At 40.2% G+C, this 25,703-nt stretch overlaps 1 protein-coding gene across 4 annotated transcripts in view; it reads right to left on the bottom strand.

Annotated features, from left to right (window-relative positions):
• The window catches only part of LOC132329146 (signal recognition particle subunit SRP54), a 35,657-nt gene extending 10,099 nt beyond the window's left edge, over window positions 1-25,558 (bottom strand). Inside the window, exons 1-16 of one of the 4 annotated variants that reach the window (XM_059849904.1) lie at window positions 25,403-25,558; window positions 21,818-21,926; window positions 20,394-20,485; window positions 19,732-19,816; window positions 18,697-18,801; window positions 16,989-17,055; window positions 16,845-16,902; window positions 16,005-16,155; window positions 14,963-15,111; window positions 13,504-13,604; window positions 13,311-13,397; window positions 12,832-12,905; window positions 12,520-12,628; window positions 11,565-11,735; window positions 11,006-11,101; window positions 9,915-10,378 (exon numbers count right to left, since the gene is read on the bottom strand). In XM_059849904.1, coding sequence (XP_059705887.1) covers window positions 10,287-10,378; window positions 11,006-11,101; window positions 11,565-11,735; window positions 12,520-12,628; window positions 12,832-12,905; window positions 13,311-13,397; window positions 13,504-13,604; window positions 14,963-15,111; window positions 16,005-16,155; window positions 16,845-16,902; window positions 16,989-17,055; window positions 18,697-18,801; window positions 19,732-19,816; window positions 20,394-20,485; window positions 21,818-21,895 — 1,515 coding nt within the window. In that variant the 5' untranslated portion in view covers window positions 21,896-21,926; window positions 25,403-25,558 and the 3' untranslated portion in view covers window positions 9,915-10,286. The other 3 variants (XM_059849905.1, XM_059849906.1, XM_059849907.1) reach the window with 3 other exon arrangements.
• Between the last annotated feature and the right edge of the window lie 145 nt (window positions 25,559-25,703).

Genomic DNA, 25,703 nt, shown 5'->3' with positions numbered 1-25,703 from the left:
TCTTTAGTTAAGTGTCCATTTGCACAGCAGCATGCATGTCTCTGCCCTCACAACACCTACACCAAGGCTTGTGAGCCTTCCGTCACTGCATCACCATGGAACTCTTCTACTGTCAGGAAATGGCACAAAAAATTACACACATCTTGTTCCCTGATCCTTGTAATTGGGAACAAAAATCTCTCAGACATCCACGGATATCTGACATGACTGCCTAGTGGGGAACAGACCTTACTCTGAAGATATCTGAATATTACCATAATAGTCAGTAAGTTTCACAGTTCCTGCACTTATTTGAGAAGAGCCTTAAGGAGGAAAAAACCACCTTAGTACCCAGCAAGGCAGCTTAACATCTTACTCATTGTTTGTGATTACAGTACAGTTCTTTTCCAACTATATAATTTGTGTGTATTTAATACTGATAATATCCTACCTGCTATCAGGCTAATGTTATTTTTTGTTGTATACAATAACTGCCTACCAAGAAAGAGGGCAATGCCATCCATCCATACAAAACGCATTGCAACAGCTCCACCTGTGGAACCCCCAATCCCACCTGAATTCCCATCATCTCACTGGAGCTTAATTCTCAATCCAGCTTTTTTCTTCTTCAAGATAAATTAATTTTACAGAGGGGAAGAGAGGTACTGCTTGGCAGTCAAAGCAAACCTCTTATCGTCCACCAGTTCTTCAGAAGAGCATAAGGATAAAGTCAAAATCTTCAGTCCCTTCAAGAAAGCCAAGCTCTCCCAGGATGGATACATGTACTAATAAATACAGGGTCTACTACTGTAGAGTAAATAGAAAGCTTCAACCACAACATTTCTTAATTATGGATTCCCAAACAATGGTGCAGGAGTCATTTCAACAGCAATTTCAAGTAGAAAGCAGGGCACTGTTTTCCAGGCATGCAAGGTCTCTTCTCTGAAGTGTGGGAACAAGCAGCTCCACACCAGTGTCTGCCTAGAGTGCACAGCCAGGCAGGATGAGGAGTCCTGCACAAAGCCATGGCTGCTGGCTGCCTGACCACACAGCAGCACATCAGGGAGGACCCAGCCAGTTTGGGAGCCTCCACCTCAGTACAGGCAGAGAGGGCCAAGAAAACTCTGTCAGCAGGCAGGGAATAGGACTGCAGACTCAATTTATTGAGGCAAGGATTGTTGCAGAAGGGTAGAGGTGGCTGGCACACAAGTTTCTGGGGTTGTCATAAAAGAAACATGAGACTGGGCACGTGGAGAGATGAAGAGCAGGATGTGGATCTTCTCTGGGACTGACTGCAAGGGAGGGAGCTGCTGCTGCCAGTGTTGGCACATGTGGCTGTAAGCTTTGCAATCACACTATCACTACAAAGTAGTTTATCAGACAAGCCAACAGAATAAAACCGGTGATATATTTCATTTTACCTCTAAGTACAGATCCACAATCATTGACAAAGAGGAAAATGCATTTTAGCAGCTACAATGCACACTACTGGCTTGAATTGTTGAGACTTCACTTGAATCTGGACAAATAAAAGGAAACTCCATTCACAGGCTGAGCAACATCTCAACAGCTTACAACACAGATGAACATTATTTACATGGACCAGGCAGGTCCTTTAAAATCTGGTTTTTATGTATCATGAATTACACCAGTCTTCCTTTACTTCTGCAAGTCATCTGTTTCTTTCCCTTGTATACTCTTTTAATTATATCAAATTGTTGTTATGGTGACCCTAAATTACCGGTTTAACTCTTCAGTGTCAACAAACGTAAGGAAAAAATGTCTGCCTTGTACTTTTTTTTTAAGCAACAGTATAAATCAAGGTATCTACTTGTATCTACAAGGCAAGTATTATTAGAAAGGGAAGTACAGGAGAGGACAAACTAGAACTGTGAAGATATTAAACCCATTTCTAATTAATAAGGCTACTTTAGTGGAGAAGAACTCCAGGACAAAACTTCCCAGTAATGCTTTTCCCAGATTTCTGAGTCTGTTAAGCCAATCAAATTATTAGAAATACTAAAGACTGTATCAGATTTGTGACACAAAAAAATTAAGTATAAAATGTTTACAGCTGCCCAGAAAACCAGAAGTAGCAATTTATCAAGTAAAATACCTACAGGATCTACAGGTGGCAACAGGTCTTTTTTCTCCTGTTCATCTTCCTCTTCATCTGTGCTATATTCTTCCATTGTTTCTCCACTTGCAAAATGAATAACCCTCCTTGGAATTTTCTTTTTCTTTCCTATGACACCCAGCTCCACATTCTCAAAGCCGCTTTCTCCCTTTGAAAGTTGCTATAAAGGAAAAAAAAAACATTATCTCGAGTGCATGCTTCTGGAACTGGAAAGTTCCCCCTTAACAAACTTCATGAGATATTTAAAATATTTTAGATTAATTAGCATTTACAGTGGACACTTATAAGAGCTTGCCTGTAGATAAAAGACTGAAACATTCTTGTTTACAGATATGTAAAAACTGATTCCTTCTCTAAAAGCAGGTTTCTTCTGGGGGGCATGTTTCATTAAATAATTTGATAAGCACAGAAAAGTCAATATTTATTAAATAAATATTTGATACTTATTGTTGGGCTTGGAATGACTATCTAATGAAATTAATCAAGTAGTTCACAGGCTGTAGCCGCCTCTTTGCAAGTTGAGACAGACACCTCTAACACAAAAGAGAACTGAATAAGGAAGCAGCCAGGCTCAAGCTTTAAAAAGATGCACGAAGGAATCTGCCCCGTGGGCCTTCATCAGCAACCATGATTAGTGCAAGGGAGCAGGGTAAAAGGACAACACTTAGTTTTGTGGCTAAGAACATAAAAAGGGAGAAGTACAATGTCTGGCTGTGTTCTCCAACTGCTCAATGCTACAATGCAGCCTTTGGGTCACAAGCACTAAGAATATTTACTTCTAGTTCAGAAGCCTGTCAGTAAATGTTTAGGCTAGTCTCTCCTGCATGCAGAGAATTTTAGTAAGGTTTTGTATAGCAGCTATCAAAACAGAGCCTTCATCTTCGTAGAGGCTTTAGATGTTGCTGCATCAAATGCACAAAACTATGCTGAAAACACTTCTGTCATATAGAGAAGGCCAGAGAGGTTAGGAAATGCCAACCACATGTTTTTAATGTAGCATGAAGGTTTTTAAAAATGCATGAGCTCATGTAATTTGAAACTGTATCATAAGGAATGACAGGCACAGTGTGTGCAGAATCCAGGTTGCATAAAATGCATTCCAATTTCCAGCTTCTTCCCTATAAAAACCTAATGATCTCCACAGAGCACACTTAAAAATTATAAATAAAATACATGTTTTATCACACAGCTAAGACATCCCTTAATCACTGCAAGTGCAGCATCACCATCCTCATCTCTCATGCTAGATTACACAACACAGCTTTGCAAGGCAAGCAGGCTTGGTTAGCCGGGAAAAACAGTGGGCATGGGAGAGAGAGGCAGCAGAGGGTCCTGGGGAGCAGAACTGCTTCCTTCATTCCAACCACGGATTCTTCTCACGGCCACAGAGAAGAGGGAGGCAGGCAGAGATCACGTGCTGAGCTCTACAGCGTGGAGAGGGAGTGCACCCATCCATCATCACTCGAGCCCTGTACCACTCTCCTCAAAACTGCAAGTCATCTCAGCTCCCCCAGCACCTCTTTGGCCAGGCTGGCACGATTCAGGCATTTTCCGGGAGGAGCAGAGCAGAATCCAGCGGCAAGTTTTCAATGGGGTAGTTCAGCTGAAACAGGATTGTATTTTCAGGCAGAATCACATTTTCATGTAGAAAGACAAAACTGACTATCTGGGGCCCAGTGCAATCTCTCTGCTGTCTATCAGCCTTGGGAACAGAGCAAAGCTACAAAAACACAAATGCTGAAAACAGTGAAGCAACCTGAGCCCAGGGAGCGCTGCCTGCTGCCATTATAAAAGTGCCACTTCCCGGGACTCGGCTCTGTGTCTTTTTGTGCAAAAAGCACCACAGAATCAGCTTTTCATGAACATTCCACACTCCTTTATTGGCATCATACAATGACACTGTTTTTATATTTAGGCACAGTACTGAAGAGCACTGTTTCTTGCAAACACATCATAAATATCACTGTGATTAATAATAGCAAGCAATGTGAGCCCCTCCTTAGAGTTCCTCTAAAAGCAGAGTCTCTTAATCTGATTTTGGCTCATTTAGTGCAAATGCTTCAAATATTTTAACTTTAAAAAAAATGTTGTTTAATATTTCAAGTTGTAAGAGCAAGCTTTAGTTCTCTGAACACCCATCCCACACTCACACTACCTACAGTAAGCAGCTCCACATAGCTGGTACCAGTAGAACATTTCAGAAAAATGTTTCAGTAGCTCAAGACAGCAAGGATTCCCCAATGAACAGTGAATCTAGTTCCCTTTGTAATCTGGCTCAAAGTCCCACATCAATAAATAAAATAATGCATGTCATCTGTTGTTTTGGTTATTACCCAGTCAACAAACATATGTGGGTTTTAGTCATCACTGGCCTTTCAAGTTCCACCTACAAAGCAATAAAAGCCAACTCCCCCAGGTACAAGCAGAAAGTTCAGCACCAACAAACTTTATCTTTCCAAAACTGTGGTAATGCAAACCTATTCTAGAGTTATCAGTTAGATTCACTTTATAGCTCAAATGTTACAGTATTTCTTGTTTGAGAATTTATACTTTTGATCTTCCTTTATGAGTCTGATCTTCTTTTCCAATTTAGGAAGTTTTTAAAAATATCTTTCTTCTAGTGCATGGCTCTAGTCAGGTTTCTGACCTCATTTTTTTTTTTCCACAGGCTCGTCCTTCTCTAACACATTATAAGGTCTTGAAAGACTCAGCATTTGTGGCCACGTCACAGAAGTATTTACTTTGGCTTCTATTCTGGCAAATATTAGACACCAAGGCTGGTCACTCTTGTGCTTTTGCCACACTAGCTAACACTCTTAAGGTACTCAGTAAACACTGTAAGGCAACTTCCCCTTTCTTTTAAATGTCCTCTTGGAATTTTTCTTGGCTTTATGGCACACATACAAACCTTGCCTGTCAGGCAGTCAGGATCTGAAGCTCATGTTTCTTGTTTACCCTCTTTACACCCACTCTACCTCACCCTCTGTCCAGAAACAGAGACAGAGCAGGGAATCTTTTGACAGTGCTGACAGAATATCCAGCACAATAGAATTTTAGTCCGCACATAAAATGCCAAAATAAACAAACTACAATCAAGGATAAGGTGTGCCTGGACACCTGCAGGCAAGCTGGGAGACCTGACACAAGTAGTATTAGGTGACGCAATAACATAAAGTTTCATGAAGGAGACAAGAAAAGTAAAATGAAATAAGGAGACCAGGCTATTGACTTTGGCCTCTTTTAACCCTGCATTTGACACTTAACCTGTCAAAAGCAGGAATCCTTGTAAGAGCTTATGACCCAAAGCACCAAAGTGTGTGATGCCCACTTTCCCAGAGAAAGACGGGTAATCCAATTTGACCACATCTACTGACCAGATACTGCTAGTCACTAGAAGGCTGGTAATAGCTAATGAAAAATATTTCTATTATGCTATCTTGTCTGTCTCACTGATTTTTTTTGATAATTTTCTGGCTAGGGTTCAGGGGGACGGAGGGGGTTGTTTAGGCTTGAGTGGTTTGGGTTTTTTTTTCACATTGCTTGTTTGACTTTCCACCCTTGCGTTTCAACTGAAATTAGACAGCACAAGTCTTTCAGAAACAAAAGACAAGATGACAGAGCCGGAGCACGACTATTAGAAAAGACACCCTCCCAAGAAGCCTTGGAAAGGGGCAGGGGCAGCGGCAGCGCCCACAGCACCGAGGGCGCAGCCGAGGCCGGTGCGAGGAGCGGCAGGACAGGCGAGCTCGCCTGGCTGCACTGTAATTAAGAGCTGCTGTCCCTGATCACCTCCCACGCCTTCGCCAACTTGACAGCACGGAGGGAAGTGGAAACCTGTCTCACTCAAATATTCATCAGGCTCGTTTGTCAGAGGCATTGTCCGCCGACGAGCAGGAGACACCGGAGACACGCGTGCCCGCCGCGCTGTCTGTAATTACAGCGCGCTGGATGGAAGGGCAGACTGGCTGACAGACAGACCGCCTCTCCGGCGGCAGGGCCACTGCACCCCACCGCCACAGCGGGCAACCGGGGGCTCCCCCAGCCCCGCGCACCCCCGGCACGTCAGGCCGCGGCCACCACCCACGCCCCGGCCGGACTCGCCGCGGCCTCGCCCCGCTCCGGAAGCGGCTGCGCCCGGGCCCCGCCGCCCGCCCGGAGCGACCGGGGAGCCGCCCGCCGGCCCCGCTCACCTGCTCGGGCTCCATGGCGCCGGCGGCGGGCGCGCAGTAGAGGGTGATGGCGGACAGCCCCTGTTCCATCCTCCCGCCCGCCGCGGCGCCGGGGGAGGGCGGCAGCGGGCCCGCCACGGCCCGGGGAGGCGAGCGCGGCCGGGCGGCACCGCCCGTCACACCGCCCGCCGGGGCGGTGCCTGCGGCCCGCGGGGCCGGCCGCGTACAGGAGCCAGCGCCCACCCGGCAGGGACTGGGGCGCCGCTGCCACCGGCTTCGGTCATTTCGCTTCTCTCCGCAGCCCGGCATTAACCGGAGGCGGGAGGGAGGCACGGGAGAGGCCAGGAGCGGCCGGGCTGCCAGGGACAGCCGTACTGCCACAGAGGCGGAAACATACCCTCACTGCGCTGAGGGAAAAGCACTCGTTCTGGGGCAACACACACATCATCTTCCCAAAATAGCGTGAAACCCTGCAAAATAATAGAATAGTAGTTTAAGAAGCAGATGGAGCTCCTTGACAGTAGTTAGGGGGCTTACTAGCCCAGGACCACCCTTGCTCAGCCTTGCAGGATTGGGTGTTGGTTCAGGCAACTCAGCCCTTAGTAAGGAAAGAGCCCTTGAACAGGAAAGAATTGCAAACCAGGAGTGCCCTGGCCCCTGGGCTGCGGCTGGGTGAGAAAATAACATCTATGCCCAGGAGGGTGGGAGAAGTGTTTGCCAGGTAAGAGGTTTGCTCAGCTGCTCCTGGAGAGAGGTGGGAGCCCTTCTGCCTCCAGTGCGTGCTGATCCCGGAAAAATGTACATTAGAAAATGTCAGCTACCAGTGAAAACAGCTGGAGGTGGAAGCATCTCAAACATTCTTTTTATGGGATTGAGAAGGGAGTAGTTTTAAATTTTTTTGGAGGGGGAGGGGGTGGAACCAATGGCTGTAACATGCACTTACATGACAGCAAGAGCCGTCTTGCAATCCTGCATCATTAAGAATAGTTTCCAAAAAATTACTCTCTCTAGCACAATATGGGCTCTTAGACATTTTCTTAGTCATATTATTAAAGAGCCCATGACAAAAGCCCAGGTAAAGTACAGACGCATCAGACTTACAATTGTACCAGCATAAGGCAGAAAATGTTCCTTGTAAAAAGGGCTGACAAACAATGTGTGATTACAGAAACAGAATGATTACAGAATGAAAGGTTAGACTATTATTTTAGACAGTACGGGGCTGCTTAAGGGATTACAACAAACATACATCACTTAAAGTTGCAAAGAAACAAACCAATGTTAGGATACATAAGTATTTCTTACCCTCAGCAGAGTATACATTCTGTTTCATGAAGGATTGGTTGGAATAGAGTAACAGCTCCTCAAGAGGAGCATTAAATCATCAACCAACCAACTTGCTTTCCTTCACCTCTGCTGTGGTTATAGCAGCTGTACAGTCAGATTGAACTTAATCCTTAAACCTTCCAGAACAATTGGCATTTACAACTTGGACAAGTTTAATAAATTTAGCACATTAATATTGAAAGTTCTATGGAAGGGTAAAGAGTTAACAAATAAAGCCATAACTGTTTGTGTGTGCTAATAGTTAATTGTCCAGCTTCTATCACACAGCTATCTATTGACCATCATAACCATTTCCTCTTAGCAGGCTGCTCAGCAGCAGCCTGAGCTCAAACAGCTCAGACAAAAGCTTTTCTGACAGCAGCAACAGCTTTCAGCAAGATCTACACTAGAAGACAGACCTCAATCTTCTAAGCATTGCCAGTGAATTTTGCTTGACTCTAGCTCTTCAAGGTTCTTGTATGCTGGACAAAATTTTTCTGTAGGCTTTTCTGAGATGCCATAGAAGATGAGGACAAAACCCCTAAAGCAAGAAAATGGTGCTGGGAGTGTTGTTACACATTTGCCGGGAGAGTTTTATTTGCATCAAGCTATCAAAGGCCATGTAAGTCACCAATTCATTTAGATGTGCTCTTATACAGTTGAGCTCTTGTTCTTAGTGCCTCCATCATGGATGTATTTTTTTTTCAAGACTTGAGATCCTCAAGCAATTTTTCTAAACAGCCTCCAAAGTATTTTCTACCTGGCTTGCTAAGGTAAGAGCAATATATACACTTTGTCCATTCCAGTATATATCTTAGAAATAACAATTAACACATCTTATACTTTAAAGGAAATGCATTCCCAACTTGCCCTTGTCTCTGCCAACACTCAGCTAGTGACAGCTCTCTTTGTATCTGGTTGCAGTTTTAGTACTTTGGAAATGGTGAACTAAAAGTTAAAACTAAATGTAGGCCACAAGCTGAAAATAGAGTTAAATTGTTGGTAACTTGACAGTCTGACTGAGCCAGTCCCGGAGCACAGTGCTTCACTGTTCATCCTCAATATCCCTATTCATGTTTGATTTCCATCAAAAGCATTAACCATCCACTCTCCCCTAGGGACTGCATTTCAAACCAAGATTTCATACTCTTTCCTGCATATTTTTGCATATTGCATTGGTTTATACTGCTCAAGAAGTGAAAATACTATAAAAAAGAAAAATCAGGTTTTAGTAAGGCATACCACTTCAGAAGCTGAGGAAAGCTCCCCAACAAGCTGGTGATATGCAAGGACTCATTATTTTGTTATATTTAAAATACAAAGATTCAAATTAACTGATCCTTGTGCAGATTAATGCTATGCATAAAATGCAGCACATTTAGGTAGATGGCATAATTGAAGATTTTTCAGCATCTTCCATATACTGAACACATACCATTAATCAAGCAGGAGATAGTTTCACATTTTAAACTACATTACAGCATAGCTCATGTTTTATTAGTGCAAGAGTCTAATTTCATATATTAGACATTCCCTGCTAGCTGCCATCTCAGAGAACTGGCTGACAGAGGGACCCACTTAAAATTACTGCATTTAACTTTTATCTAGATAACAGCAATAGGTGTCCATTTACACACTAGACACTGGACACTGCAGTATATTAAAATTTATAATACACCCTCTTACCCTAAGATAAGGATACAAGATCTTACCATATTTGCCAATATCTATGTTGGATTTCAAGGTTCATCTTGGTCTACCTAGCTTCTAAATTGTGCCTGTGGATTCTACTCTTTTTACACCAACAGAGTAAACTGAAATATTAAACTGCTACAGGAAATTAAGATCAGAATGTAGCTGAGTTGGGGCAGTATGCTCTGTTAAATACAGCTGTCTCTGTTTTAAAGTTCAGTACCAGCACAGAATTGCACCTAATATGCTTCAGAAATTAAAAACGAACTGCTTAACTGGCAGCCTGGTGTGAAGATTATCTTCAGCATACATGACAGTTTGGTATCTGCACACCTATATTTTTTCAGTTCCTTGATTCTTTGTGTATAGGGGAAGAACGAAGCAATTCTACACAACAAAGTCTTGTACAAACCTGAGTACAGCACATCCACATTCTAAAAATGCTCCACAGATGAGCACCAAAAGCACATTTTTAGGTACTGAGCTATTCTTATAGTATCTATGTCAAACATGAGTTACAACAGTCTTTAGAAAAAAAAACAAACTAAGAAAACAATCTCATTACACACTAATAGAACAGTTAAAAGGAACTGAAGACACAGGCCGTTCCCTTGTTTATAACCACTTAAATTTTATTTTACAGTATATTTGTGACATTTTATGTTACTATAACCAAAGATCAGGGTTGTTTACAAATATAATGGCTGCCATTTGATGTAAACGATTAAAAAGTGTCTCTAAATATTAAAATTTTACATCATGATTTTGTTTTATTAAATTGAATTGCTCTTTGTGCCATCAGTTATTAGTGGAGAGGAACTAATTTAAGCAAAAATAGTTTTCAGAAATTAGATGTAGAAACTGAGAAGCCTGGATAAGATTTCAAAAGACCACTCTCTCATCACTGTAAAAAGGAAGAAAGCAAATTCATTCACTGAAGTTGCAATGAAGAGTCAACCAAGTCCATTTGTATTAAGGCTTCTTTACATGTTATTGAATCCCATCATGCCTTTCATATTCCCAGCAGCACCTTGTTGAAATTGTCTCATCATTGACTGCAAACCTGCCATGCCACCTGCAGAAAAGAAGTGAGAACATGAATGTGTTAATGAACTCTGAAGCATGGCTCTCTTGCTTGAGGCATCATTACTGTACACACACTATTCCAGTAATATACAAAGGCAGAAGCCCAAACTGTCAAACCAGGTTGAAACAGCTATTGAAAATAAAGAATGGAGTGAGTAATTACAGAAAGGTCAGCAAAACACCAGGCTTTAAGTAGGTTTTAAGATAACTTGTGCATTAAGAACTAGACAGAAGAAAAAAACTTGATGGAATGACTATTATCAGTCAGTAAGATTCAGTTATGGGAGTCCTTATTTAAAGTTGCTCTTGTCAAATTTAATTACTTGAGCAAATCTTAGAAGAGAAGGGAAGTCTAGGAAGATTTGTTTTACCACAGACATCCTTTACCATTCTAAATACTCATTTTGAGAGCTGACTCCAAATGAATGACTAGATTAAGCACTGCTAAGTGCAAAATATTTGGACTCAACTTTCTGATTCTTGTTAGAAAACCCTAGAAATACTTAATACTGATATATAATGCAGATAGTCCCCCATGCCCTTCCTCACTTCTGTATCTCAAAGGCTCCACTATAATTGACAGTCCTCTCTTGAAGCTATAAAAGTCAGCACATACCCATATGATGAAGGACTCTTGGATCCATCATCTTTGCCATCTGCTGATTCAGTTTGGCCAGCTGAGATGGGTTTACGTTCTTGGACATATCACCACCTAAATAAAAAGAAAAGAGCAATCATAAGAAAGTGGATTAACAAATGGTGCTAGAAATAAAATAAATCCAAATGTTACCTCCTAATTCTAGATTCATATCCATAAGCCTGTTATTAGAAGTTACTACATCAGCCACTAAAAGTCCATTTAGGATCAACAGTCCCAGCAGTCCACAAACCAGACTGAAGTGTTAGTACTGTAGTAGTAATCAAATCTGCATTGATAGAAATACAGTAGCTTTCCTTGCTAAGTTACACACTGATATCATGAAGAACAGTGCAGCTCTTACCAGTGACATAAAAGAAATTTCAAACATTGTGAAAATGAGCAAGCTACAATTCACTTTCTCCTCTCCCTAATCAGTATTTTCTCATTTCCTCTTGTACACACATCAAGTGACCTCCCCCCTTAGTTAATAAATTTTAGAGTGGGGTTTTTGGTATTGGTTTGGGGTTTTTTTTACCTTTGAAAAGCCCTTTGATGCCTCCCATCTTTTTCACCATCTGTGCAAATTTAGTGTATTGGGTCAAAAGCTCCTGAACATCTCTGGTAGAAACACCAGAGCCTCTTGCTACTCTTTGGATTCTTCCTGGCTGCTTACTGAAAACTTTGGCACCATCTGTACTGTCAAGTTCTGCAATTACAGTGTGGAAAAGAAAAATCCATTGAGTCACTGACATTAAAAACTGTTACAATTGGGAACAAAAAGCAAACCTGTTTTCATTGTTGAGAATTTAATTTTGAGCCAGAGAATAAAAACTTTGTTTTAAAAGTGACAATGCAAAATTTTACATAATCACTGAGGCATAATATTCTAGGAAGTAATACAAAGAAGCTCTTATCTTCCTATGTTAATCACTGTGATAGAAAAAAAAGCTATATGAATAAATTATCATCTTGGGATATTTGGTCTTAAGCCATATTAATGAGTTTAGCACAAGGGTAAGAGCATACTACTAAAGGAATTCTAGGAGAACTAGAAACAACACTTTGAATTCCAGAGACTAGGCTATGTCACCAAGTAAATTTGAGGGTGAGTAGGAAAAAGACAGCAATGCCAGATTAAAGATTAACATACCTTATCAATTAACAAGTATAGCACTAATAATTTATGAACAGTTACAAGACAATGGATAAAAGTACATTGATTTCCAATAGAATGGAAATTATTTGAAATCCCACCTACTCTACACAAGACAGAGCAGCAACAGGCAAAGTATCTCTAGATATTTAGATTCATTAAGAAATCTGGAGACCCATGTACTCCTTGCGATTCCCAAGAATGTTAAATATTTGTCATTTTCTGTCACTGTACATGCTGCAATATGAATTTTTGTTTCCAGAAAGATCTCTCTAAATAAGCTTGCTCAACAATCAAGGAAAAAAAAAAAAAAAACAGAGGGTGAAATTTGTATTACCTTGATCATTCATACTGTCCATTATAGTCATGAGTTTCTTTAGCCTTGCCATTGATTCCTGTTCATTGCCTTTACTCATGAAGTCAGTTCCAAAACCAGGGATCATGCCCTTTTTTCAAGAATAAAAAAAAGCTGTGTCAGAATAGGCAAAGCTAAATTTAATTAAGCAGAACGAAATATAGACAGCAACTGTTAGTTCAGTAGTTGCATACTGCAGTAGGCAAATAATTTCACCTTTTTAAAAAAAGAACACAGATTATAACAAATTTCAATTAAGAGTTTTAAAATAAAATTATTTTGGGGATAACTAACCAAGATCTGACTGAATGGTCCCATTTTCATGATGTTTTGAAATTGTTCATACATATCTCTTAATGTAAATTGTCCTGAAGCACAAGAACAAAAGAAAAGTTAGCAGAAGTCACACCAGCATTTTGCTCTTACTCTCCTTTTTAAATTATTTTTTGTATTCATAAGGTAAATACTGTACTACATAGATAAGTAGATAAATAAACCTCTTCACATGGCTAAACAGTTTCAGATGGCACATGCTGAACCATTAAGCTAGTTTTTCTGCAGTTGTAGTCTGACAGACTTATTGTTTGAAAAACACAACTCAATTTACTTGGCTGCCACATTTACTGGAGAAAGAAAAACTATTTTTCACTGAACATGAACAAGTTGTTTGTCTACACACAGCACAAATTAACTCAGTGGTCTCTGTCACAGAGAACCTGCCATGGTCAGGTCACTGCAATGCCTCTGCTATTCAGGCCTGGGGAATAACTTACCATGTTTTAGCTTTTCTATGAGTGCTTCATTATCATCCAACTTTAACTCATTTACTTTATCTATCAATCCTTCAATATCACCCATACCTGGATAAAGAAAACAGATCTGAAATTAGCATTAAAAAAAATACACTTTGACTTTCCATTATCCAATTCTAAGCATCTTTTAAGTACAGTTGTACATTGGACATACCAAGCAGCTTGCTGATGAAAGGCTGTGTTTTGAAGGGTTCAAAGTCATCTATGTGCTCGCCAGTTCCAATAAAAATAATAGGACTCTTTGTGGCAGCAACTCTGTAATAAAATATATTTTATGAAATGGCCTCTCAAACACCATCCATCTTTTATACTATAATCAGCTAGGCACCATCAACACTATGCATTCTGTCTGAAGTATCTGCCTTACTCCTCAAACTATTAATGAAAAAACACCCACCACTTGGATGTTTAGCTCAGAGTAGTTAAAAAGATTTTTCTCTAATTAGTACTTTATAAAATACAAACTCTGTTTGGAAAAAAAACCAGAAATAGAATTTGCTAATTTTCATTGCTGAGTTTAAGAAACTTGAGAGGAAAGAAAGAAAAATAAATCATCTCTAGTTTATCCTAATACTGGGCTATTACTGATACATACACTGAACTAATGAAAATGTGGTCAGATGACATGCATTGTTTACAATTTCTTCAAGGTACCTCATACAAAAGACAATCTGATTTTCAACACAGGAAAAAGCTCAGACATAAGAAAACTCAGAACCTTTCCACCACACTGGCACTATCTTTTAGATAAAACTTAGCTTCCAGTCCACAGACAGTACAGAGCAAACACAACAGACTTAAAGCACACAAGCATACAACAACTTGAACAAGAGCAAAATAAAAATACCAAAAGCTTTAGTCTTCCAACATTATGCTATAAATAAAGCAAAATACATATGGCAATTTAGGAACTAACACTTTAGGTCAAAGACAGGCAGGGATTTAGCAAGTCAGGGTCAGTTATTTTGACTGTTTTGACAAAACATCTCAGCTCCAGACAAGCTGTATCATTGAAAGGCAGTTGAAACAATCATATAAGGCTGAAGATAAAATGTAGCATTTTCTGGTCAAAACTCTGCCAAGATACAGGACATGGAAAGTTCAACAAGAAAGGAATTTGGGTAAGTATGACCGCAGACAACTTTTCATCAAGTTTCTGGACACTGCCAATCCAGAAGTTCGATTTGCATTATAGTTTTAAGGTCACATATGATGAGGTACAGTTTTTGCCCCTTTGGAAAAAAAATCTCTTGAGATGCAAAACTCTTCATTTAAGTCATATCTATTGAGCCCAAATTTATCTTTCTGCAGGAATGCCTAGTACACAATAGGCAATGAATATTGCTTGATGCTGACTTCAGAAGACAAAAGTTTGACCTATGACAATACAAACTACTGTACTGAAAATACATCCTATCACTGAATGCTGATGTTAAGTATCATCAAGAGGTGATCCTGCCCACCAGTGGAAGGATATGAATCTAGGTGTGACTGTGACTAACTTAGATTCTATGCAGTGTGACAAGTGACATTGCACAGGACAGGTTTCTGCGATACACTAAGGCATTTCACAGCTGGCCAGATGTTAGACACTGTAATAGCACAGTACTTACGCACTAAGAGCTCCACCTCCTTTGGCATGTCCATCAAGCTTAGTAACAATAACAGAAGCTACATCTACTTTGTCTTTGAAAGCTTTAGCTTGAGCTTCACAAGCTTGGCCAATGGAAGCATCCATCACATAAACAATGTTATCTGGTTGCTAGGAGAAATGAGATACACAAAATAATAATTTCCTGCTTTACTAAAAAATGTTCATGCATTATTATATAATATAATAATATTATTATATAGGTTCAGTAGCAGAACTTACTGCAATAACAGTTTACAAGAGCTGTATGCTGGAGTTTGAAACAGGACCACTTTTATGAACAGTATTATCTAAGGACCATTTAAAAAATTCTCATGCTGAATGACTATATGATTTATCTACAACACAAAACATTATAATTTAATAGGTTTGTGCTTATTAGTTATGATTCAAGTGATTTTAGCCAGTATCTTGAGCCAATAAGATAATTAGTATCTACAGGCATTTAATAGTTAACATGTTCTATTTGGTTTTACATTCAGATTTTTAAGACATCCATTCCACTAAAAATAAGTTAGCCATTACCAGAAATTGTGTGGGAAGTGTCATATTGTCATGCAAGACCACAGAATCAGACAAATAGCCAGACTTTTTAAACCCATAGAAACAACAGCTTCATTTACATATCAAAACTGCTGAAAGTTATCCAATCATCTTCTCTGTCTCAGTGCAATTATTTGTGACAATCACAGAAAGTTTAGTATTCATAGTTAAAGGAAACCAGACCAGACTGGTTCTTTTATCTAGTTTTTCAATGCAAAGATCCTGAAAAGTTAAAGCAGGAATGGCAGTCTGGTTGTATGCAAGCATCCTTGAACAGAGTAGAAGAATTAAAATCATCACAAAACTAACAAGCACTGGTCATTCAGCCTTTGCTTATTCATATCTGTTTGTAATTTCTAATATCATCTAGGAGTTAAAGCACAATGCACACAAAACATTAGGATAAAGATGAATCAACTGTCATCAAACACCAAGTTACTGTATTTCTCAGAACTACTCACTATGGCATTAGCAACTTGTAACATTTCTTCAAACAAAGAGTCTTCTTGTTTGTGACGTCCACTTGTATCAACAATGATTATTTCAAAGTTTTCATTCTTAAATTTCTCCACACCTTCTGAGGCAATTATTACAGGATCCATTTCTGTATAACTGATCAAAAAGAGAAACAAAAAGATTCAGAATTTCATCATTTGACTATAAACTTGTTAACTGTAAGTCTATCTGGATTTCAAGGGGGAACTCCTTTTAAGTAAAGCAAAAATTGGTTACAACTATGTCTTCCTAAGCCATTTACCCTTACTGCTCAGTGAACTGAAGCACAAAGCCTGAAGTCTATCTCACCCGCTGGAAGCTGCAGTAAGTTCTACAAGACCCTCTCTCAAATAAGATTTAGCTGAGCATCTAGACCATACACCTTCAGTGAACCTTATGGGAAAGTTATTTACTGCTTTATAAAAAAACATTTCAGGTCCACCTTCATCTCTATTTGATAATAAAAATTAAGCATCCAAAAATTATATCCTTTAATCTGTGAGATACTTCCCAAAAATCTGGCCATGGCTGCTAAAAGTCTGTGAACTGCTATACATTGAGTTTACACAATAGGGAATTATTCCTGGACACCTGATCTGTTGGTACACTATCCTACCTGCTACTCCTGGCAATATACTGAACTGGACAGAATTTTCATCTGATCAGAGCAAGTATTAATCAGAACATATTATTAAAATGAAAGAAATTAGGCCATGCTAGATGGGGTTTAGTGCAAAATGTTCAGAACAGAACAATACATAACTGGTGTTGAATTGTTCTCCAAAGCGTTTCTGAATAATACTTACCTCCCATAAAAGGGAATTCTTGCTTTTGTGGCATTCTGCTTTAACTGGTCAAAAGCACCTGTAAGACAGGTATAGTCAAGGGACTACTTAAGGAAATCTTCAAATATTATTGATAGAGAATTACATCATTAAAGTCTGTGTTACCTGCTCTGTATGTGTCGGCACATATTAGACATGTCTTCCAGCCTTTCCTCTGATAGAAGTATGCTAACTGAAATGAAACCCAAAACAAGTAGTTACACCAAAGTCCCATTGACATGACACTTCTAACAGCCTGAAGTCACACACAGAGGACACAAACTCAAGCCAGCCCTTCTATAACTGAGGCCACAGAGTAAGACTGTTCATGGTTAGCATGGCCATTATTTAGAAAAGCATGTTATAAATAATTATTAATGGCACGATGAAAACACCTGTTTGATTCTGCTTCTCATTTCAATTTCTTGAAATGGCAATCTCTAGGAATGACTACAAATAACTTAAGTTTCCATTTTACTAACTCCCGAATTCTTCTTAGTCTTAATACTGCAGATTGGACTAGCATGTAGAAACTACCCAAAGCAATACTTCAGTATCAAGTACTATAATTGCTACATTTGAACTTGTACAGCTCTATGTTTCTGTACTTTCAGAGGAACAAAGATATTTCCGTTGAAAGGACATGTTTTAAAGTAGTGGACAGAATCCTTAACCTTCCTACAACACTCAGCTTCACTGGTGCTACATATATTCACAAAACACTGACCAAATACAAATGTTCAAAATAAAGTTCACCTACATAAGCACAAAGAAAGTCTTCTGAAATCAGAGCAGGCTATGCTGAAAATTTCACTCTATGTGCATCTCAAAAGGAGATGACAAAAAACAATGAAGATATGTCCTTTTTCCACAGGATAATTTCTCCTCACAACTTGGAATGTGTCAAGCTTTGTCCTGGGAAGAATGATGACTGAGCCAAGAGCTTATGGTTTAAGATAAAAGGGCAGATTAGTGAAGGTGATGCTGTTGTGGGTGTTTGTTACAGGCCACCTGATCAGAAAGAGCAAGTGGATGAGGCTTTCTGTGGGCAGCTTGAAGAAGCCTCAAAGTCTTAGGCCTTGGTTCTTGTGGGGGACTTTAACTACCCTGACATCTGCTGGAGAAGCAACACAGTGAAGCACAAACAGTCCAGGAGGTTCCTGGAAAATGGAAAGCAGAGATTACAACTTCCTGTCACAGGAAGGGGGCAATCCCACAACGAATGGTGTGCTGTTTGATCTTTAACAAACAGGTAAGGCCTTGTTGCAGAATGTGAACATATGTCAATTCAGAGCATTCTTTTTTTAGCCTTAAAAAAATACAAACACAAATTTCCTCAATGAATATGGGGCTGGAAGAGGTTTCACATCAACTTACACTTAACTGATACTTTGTATCTAATACAAAGGTCAAATTCCACTGTTTTTCTAAATAAGGAATGGCATGAACACCCATTCTTAGTATTTAGTCTTAAACCTAGAAAGTGAACTACAATATTGTGGTTTAACTAAGCACAAGGACAAATAAAAATTCTCTTATAGGGTATTGTTTCATCCAGAGTTCAGTTTAAAAATCTTTGAAGGAAGTCCTACAAGCCATAAATTGCCCCAAAAGAATATTACCTTCAACATTCATTTCATCTCAGAAACCCCTCTGCAAACGTATCTCTACATGGTAGTGAGTTAGAACTTTCCTTCTAACAAAACCAGCACAGATCACAAGCCAGTCCTACCTAAGGAGCCCAATGACCACCAGGACCAGAACTCCCCAAGCAAAAAAAAGTCACACCCAATAAACAAACCAAAAACCATGCAAAGAGATCTACTGCACCTACCTTTGAACAAGTTGTTGTTTTACCACTTCCTTGCAAACCAACAAACATTATAATATTCTGTTTTCCTTTGGTAGGTGTCCATGCCTTGACTCCAGGATCTACAAGCTAAAGAACAAAGAGTACCATAGATAGCAGAACCAAATCTCAAAAGCACAGAACAGTGGTGTCACAGTAATGCTAGGTGCCTGGTTTCATATCCAAAGGAGAAAAACAGTTTTTGCACAGTCTTATCTTAATTTGGCTTCGATTTTTGCTGATTTACAGTGAACAACAACAGCCCTTACAAGGTATCTATAGTATATAATTTTCTGCATAATAATTCTGCAACAACAACAGTGTTAATTTCTTTCTAACACTAAGCACAGTCAGGATGGCCTGTATATATGGCACAAGAATAACAACCAACACAGAAAGGTGACCTCCACCACTCTTGTCACTGCTCAGGATTGGCTTCCAGTGAGAATCCTACAGCACAGAAGGCTTTTTAGGGTTGCTGCCTCACTTGTGAAATGAGTAGAAGGTAGATACATTCCTGAGAGCCACCACATCTCTGGGCACAGACTACAAAAGAACAAATGACTACACTGTTAATTGAAAAGAGGGTAGAATACAGATACTCAAGTTCTGATTTGACCAAGCAGGCAGATTAATGAGGAATGTTGCACTGAGCTGCTGGGTTGTTATTTATCACTTTTCCAAAGGCTTATAAGTAGTTGGAACATTAGGCTAGCAAAGCTGTATTTTGGGACAACCAGAGGCAGTCTAGAAGCTAGCAGTACTTTACTCTTGTCTTTACATTTCATTTGAAGAATAAGAACAATTGAACTAAAAGCTTAAACTGAAGTTAGTGTGAGAAATGCCCAGGATGCAGTTTCAATGAGAACACTGCAGTTTGCAGTATTGCAGTTATGCTTTCACATCAGAAAACCTAACTGCAGGAACCACATAACCACCTAAAAGCTTGCCCTGCTACTGCACTAATTCCAAGCCCAGACTGTACAAGGAAAGTGATGCAATGCAGAATTTAAGTCCTACCTTAACAAGCTCTTTAAAGACTGCATGCTGGATCATTTTTCTTTTGTTAAGGCCAGATGCCATTTCTTCAAGATCAATTGCAGACCTGAGTTTGAGAAAAGCATGAAACACTAGCATAGCTCAAAGCATCACTTAAACCTAGTAATAAAGTTTTTTGAGCTGCAACAGCACCCTGATTTGTTCTGAGTTTTCAGATAGGATGTAATTAAGAAGTGACATGCACTGGAGACATTCTTATGCAGAGGACAAGAACAGGTTTCCAAAATTGATCTTTCAGACTTGCATTTACCTAAATTAATCTGAAAATAGGCAAAGTAACAGTGCTAGTCACATACACAGATTTATTTATAGCCAGCACAGAACATGTGAAGATGATGTATCTAGGAAGTAATGAAGAACTTGTTTATCAGATGACTCAACTGATGACAACAGATTTTTGAAACAAGCCTATGACAGCAATAAATGGCTAAATTTGACCAAAAGACTCTTTTGATGGAATTGGCTAAACATTTAGTTCAAACAGCTGTTTTCCTGTAAAAATAAACTGTGTGTTTCTAAAAAACCCCAAGATATTAGGTTATAAATTAATTGTTCTTTTGTAACCTCAAATTACAACTTTTACAAATATCAAAAGTTAAATGCATTTTGATTATTTCACTTACTTGACATTTTCTCTAAGTTGCTTCACAAGTTTGATATTAACATCAGCTTCCAGTAATGCTGTACATACTTCTTTTAACATAGCATTTAAAACCTTTGAAATATAAAAGAAAAATCAGAAAAATTGTTTTACAATACACAGAGATTAACTAGGCTGGTATTAGGTCAAAATAAGAATGTGAAAGTCTATTTATGATATAAGCATGGCTTTCACAAATTAAATGCATGTAATCCTATAATTAAATCAACTGTCACAAAAAAAAGTCTGTGCATTTATTCCTACATAAAAGCAATTTAAATCTGAAAGGGAAGGGTTCTCAATTGTAACAACTGCACACTATAGAACACCAACACAAAACACTTCCTACTGCATTATGGCCAACAGCTCATATGGCAGCAGGACTTCCTCTTGGTACTCCTTAGAGAGTACACCTAAAAAACCTCAGATCACAACACCATTTCTGTAACAGTATTCCCCAGCTAAAGATGGACACCCTGCTACCTGCATTTTCAGAAACTGGACTGCTGCTCTGACTGTGTGCCTTTTAGGCAAGCAGGTGCCTCAGCTGGAAACCCTGTTTATTCTGAGTTTTCAAAGCCTTGAACAGAAAGATTTTTCTGAAAGTAACACCTGCATAAATGGCCTCATTTTCACATCTTGAGCTCTTGCAGGATAACAGTTTCCATTGCTGAAAAAATTTAATTGGGCTGTATTTGATTCAATTAAGGATTTTTTGTCTCCTGGCAGAAGATACATTAGAACATTTTCTCTATGCATAAGCTTAACCCTACAGCTCTCAATGAGCCTATTTTTTAATTACTTTAAGCCACACATCTTTCCACCTGAAAAGAATTCCTAGTAATCTGTGTACTCAGAGACACTTTGAAACCATCACTTCAGTTAGTTTTCCATCTTGCATTGAACACCTATGACAGAACACACTGAGTTCTATTTGCAAACTCTTACTTAGAAAAAAACACAAGCCATACTAAGCCAAACAAAATTCCATTCCTCACAATTCAGACAGCAAAGCTTACATTTATTCTTCCACATTTCAGCTTCTAGCAGCCTAATACATATCTGCATAGTCTGCCTGTGCCCACACACACATAAATCAGAGCAGGGACCTACTTCCATCCAAACTTAGGCACCCACTGCCTCCACACAACACTAATCTCCCTAAATACAGCCACCAGGCTCAAGGACCCTTTGACCATGGGACCCACTACGTCTGAGGTGATGACCTACATATAAATCTAGTTTTAAGTTCTGGCAGTACTGTAAGGGGGTTAAATCCTTTAGTAGAAATTTTACTTGAAGGAAAAAGAAGTCTAGGTAGCCCACTTCAAGCTCCTCATCAGCCTGTGAGAACTTTTCCTCAGAACTTTTCCAGTGCTAGTGCCATCACCTTTGTACACTACATACCTCTTCATTGATGATTGTGGCATTGCTCAGTGAGCGCAATGCCGAAGTTATTTTTCTTCCAAGATCTGCCAGAACCATTTTGGCGGCTTCAAGTACAACTCAGAAGGATCTGGGAAAAAAAAATTAAAAATAAAATTTTAAACCAGTGGAAGCTATGCCTTCACAAATTAATTATTAACCAACTTTTGGGTAAGAATCCTGCTTTGCATTCCAGAAAGTGCACAAGTTTTACTTTTTAAGGTTATTTTTAGGAAATATTGTCCTGAAGTTAATTTTAGGCTATCCTGATGGCCTACTTAAAAAGAGAGATACCATACTTCAATTAGGAATGATTTCACTGTGTAGAATAAATGTGCATTGAATTCACCATGGAAAAAAAGAAACCAAACAGTCCAGATAGACTTCCAGAAAGAATACCAGCTGCTTTTTATCCTCTTATCAGCAATATGCTACATAACTGAATAAAATCAAGGAGAACAGCCTAGAAACACTACATCTTGCAAGGATAGTATGACCAGAAGCAAAATATTTTGCTAGCAAAATTCAACAATATCTATCAGTTGCATTTTATCCAGCTTTCATTAATCAAGCTGAATTTCCCATTTCAGTAACCCTACAAACATACTTGCATTTTAATAAGCAAAATTCATATTATAGTTTTTAATGGCTGTATTGGAAAAACAGACTATTTTTGCTCACTAGAAACACAAATCTCACATATAAGCCTAAACCATACCATAATTTACACTTAGAAAACCATAAAAAGTTAATTTCTGAAGGGTAAACATTCTAGTCAACATGCTAAACCACTCTACCCCCTATATTAGGTGGCAAGATATTCAGGAGAACAGAAGTAGAATCAGCAATCTAAAATTCTGATCAAGGGCAAATCAAAACTTGTCTGAAGAGCAAAAATTTGCAACACCACAGCTACTGCTGAAATGAAGTACTTCAAATACTTCTTGTTTATCTTCCACTTTCAGGGTTGCGTTCCTGTACTCAGCTGAAACTACTTCCTTGCTGATAGCCCAAACTGAAATCCCACATTTGAGCTCTTCCTTTCAGAACTGAATACCAAATTCTCAATAATGGGAGTCTCTGTAATCAAAACAGATCAGAGTTTCAAAGATTTTTGGGACTTCCCCCTGCCTCAAATGAGAAGAAAACATAGGAAAGGCCAGTCCATTTATTGAAATGTAGAATGCACTACTAGCTACATTCTGATTTGATTTAACAGACAGGGCATCACTGTGGCTAACAAAGCAGCCCACAATGTATACACACATTGAGATTTATCAGCTGCACAAACCCCAAAAAGCATGGTTTAAACAGTTTAAAATGTTTTAAAATGTGTTATTATTTATAAAAAATAAAAGATATATTCCAAAAGAGCTAAAACAAGGCTCCCGTGTAAGCCAGCCTCCAGACTGCTTTGTCTAATTGAGAGTTACTACTGTTACTGAAACTTGGGAGGTTAAACCAGCAACAAAATCCAAAAAACACCGGCCAGTCTAACCCACCCTCCCCTGATATTAAGGTCACAATGCAGAACAGTCTCCAGGAGCTTCAGAAGATGTAGGATAAATAAATCCCATGTAAGTACAGGAGTTGGGTATGGCAAATGACACAAATAAATATATTTATACATTTTAGATTTAATGCACATTGAATGTACAAGCAATGATATCCATTATAATGCCATCTCAATATTTATTTAAAAAATAAGTCTAAGGAACTCTGCCAGTAGAGTATTTGCAAACCAGTACACTAATAGAAATTGATGTCCGTTTTCTTACATTGCTGGAAGGGGACTTCTACATGTTAACCGAAGTGGTAAAACTCCAAGGCTTCCCTACAAGGCATACAAGTCATATTATTGCAAAATAATTCTAAAAAAGCATTATCAATGGGCTCTAACAAACAGTCTCAGCAAAACAGATGTTCAAAACGTCTTCCATGTCATTTTCTGTGATAATCACAATGTGTAAGAAAAAACAAAGCCCCCAAACCTTTAAAAATAGTGCTGCACCTCAGCAAGCTTTGAGCTGCTAAAATGACAACCAGTGACAGAACTTAACTATAACACTTGGATATATCAGCTAAAAAATTTGATAGGATGACCAACATACAGAAGTCATGTGAATACTCAATATTTAAAATTAGTTTCCAGAGTTCTAGAAACCTCCAAATACAGAAGGTTAATTACATGGTAATAAATGAACATTTCCTCTGCAGAATTCCAAAAGCTTCTTCCAACAGCCTTACAATTGGAATAATTCAAATCCCTTGCTAAGGAGATGAGTTTAAGCATTTTTATATGAACTGCTCTTACTAGCACATTAAGAAATCATAAGTCATCAGAATTTCTAAGGACTGCCAAGTACAGAAATTAAGAGAACTTGTGACACAGTCCATCCAAGTTGAGAGACACACTCCAGACAAAAAGACACGCAAGATGTTTTAGCAGGTAGCCAGCTTGGGCTGGCAGACAGCCAGAAGGGCATTAGCAGTAACTGCACTGCAGAAGGTGTGTGTGCTCAGCAGCCCTAGCTCTGGGCAGTTCACCCTGAATGCAGCACCCCACAGACACACAGAGCAGGGCTGGAAAGCCACTGAGCAAAGCCACGAGCTCTGCGCAGTCTGATCCCCTCCACCAGCAGCAGCCTGGGCACCTCCACACCGAGTTCCCTGGTCATGGTGCTGCTGCAGTCCTAAGAGCTCTGTGCTTCACCCACAAACGGGCACTCCAGGGATAAAGGGACAGCAGAAATAGTCGATGTCTTACTATGGCATAGCAAACCAGCAGTGAAGCAATTCTGGGGAGACAGAGTGCTCACCCCTGCCCACCCACCCAGCATAAACCTCCAAGCAAGTCGCTCTAGCTAAACTATATACATGGTTTTGAAAAAAAAAATAGGCTTAACAAGTAACCGCAGTTTAAACAGCTGCTTTAAAAGATATCAACTGTTTAAAAAGATAAGAAGCAAAAGGAACATTTGAAAACTGTACAATAAACTTGCACTACATGTATACATACATGGGTTAAGACCAACTGCAAGTCTAACACTGTAACAGAGAAGCGGCTGTTTCACAGTTGAGAATGCCTTGAGCTACTGCAGCTACGCTCAACCTCAACTTAGGAGTTTCCACCTTCTAAAATTACCCGGCTGACGACGGGAAGGCGCCCCCAAGGCAGCAGCAGGGAACGGCTGTCTCGCTTATGGCCCAATACCCTCGTTTTCACGGGAACAGTGATGAAGGCAGAGCCCGGTATATGTGCCCGGCCGCTGCCTTTGCCCTGGGCTGGCCAGGGACAGCGGGCGGACACCGGCTGGGCGAGTCCCGCCCCGGTGCTGTGGACGGCAGCGGCTGAGATCGGGAGGCCCAGAACTGCTCCGGCGGACTGAGGGCCGTGCCCGGCGCGGGCTGCCGCAGGACAGACCACCGCCGCTCCCCGGGGTCGGCAGGCACCGGTCCCTCCTCCTTCCCCGCTGGGACTGGGCCGGGGTCTCTCCGCGTCACGAAAAACCGCGGCGGGTCCCAGTCCCGCTTACGGAGCGCTACGACGGCACCGCGAGCACTAACCGGGAGCGCTGCGCGGGGCCCGCGGCGGAGCGTGCCCAGCCCAGCCCGCCGGGGCGAGGCCGCCCAGCGAGACTCCACTGAATCGCGATGAGTCGCGGCCGCCGCCGACCAGGGAAACGTCAGCACTGGCCGTCACCCCACAGGCCCCCGCTAGCTTCCGTTTCCGGGACCTGCGCGGCACCGCTGTATCGTTAAGGTGGCACCGTGTAAACGTCCGGCGCGCACCCCGCGCGGCACAGGCGGGAATTGCCCCGCGTCGCCTTAAAGCGGGGAGGGCGGGGCGACAGCGGGCGGGGCAGGG

Source organism: Haemorhous mexicanus, chromosome 6, assembly GCF_027477595.1.
Source record: "Haemorhous mexicanus isolate bHaeMex1 chromosome 6, bHaeMex1.pri, whole genome shotgun sequence".
Taxonomy (NCBI): domain Eukaryota; kingdom Metazoa; phylum Chordata; class Aves; order Passeriformes; family Fringillidae; genus Haemorhous; species Haemorhous mexicanus.
This window is presented reverse-complemented; position numbering and strand designations above follow the sequence as displayed.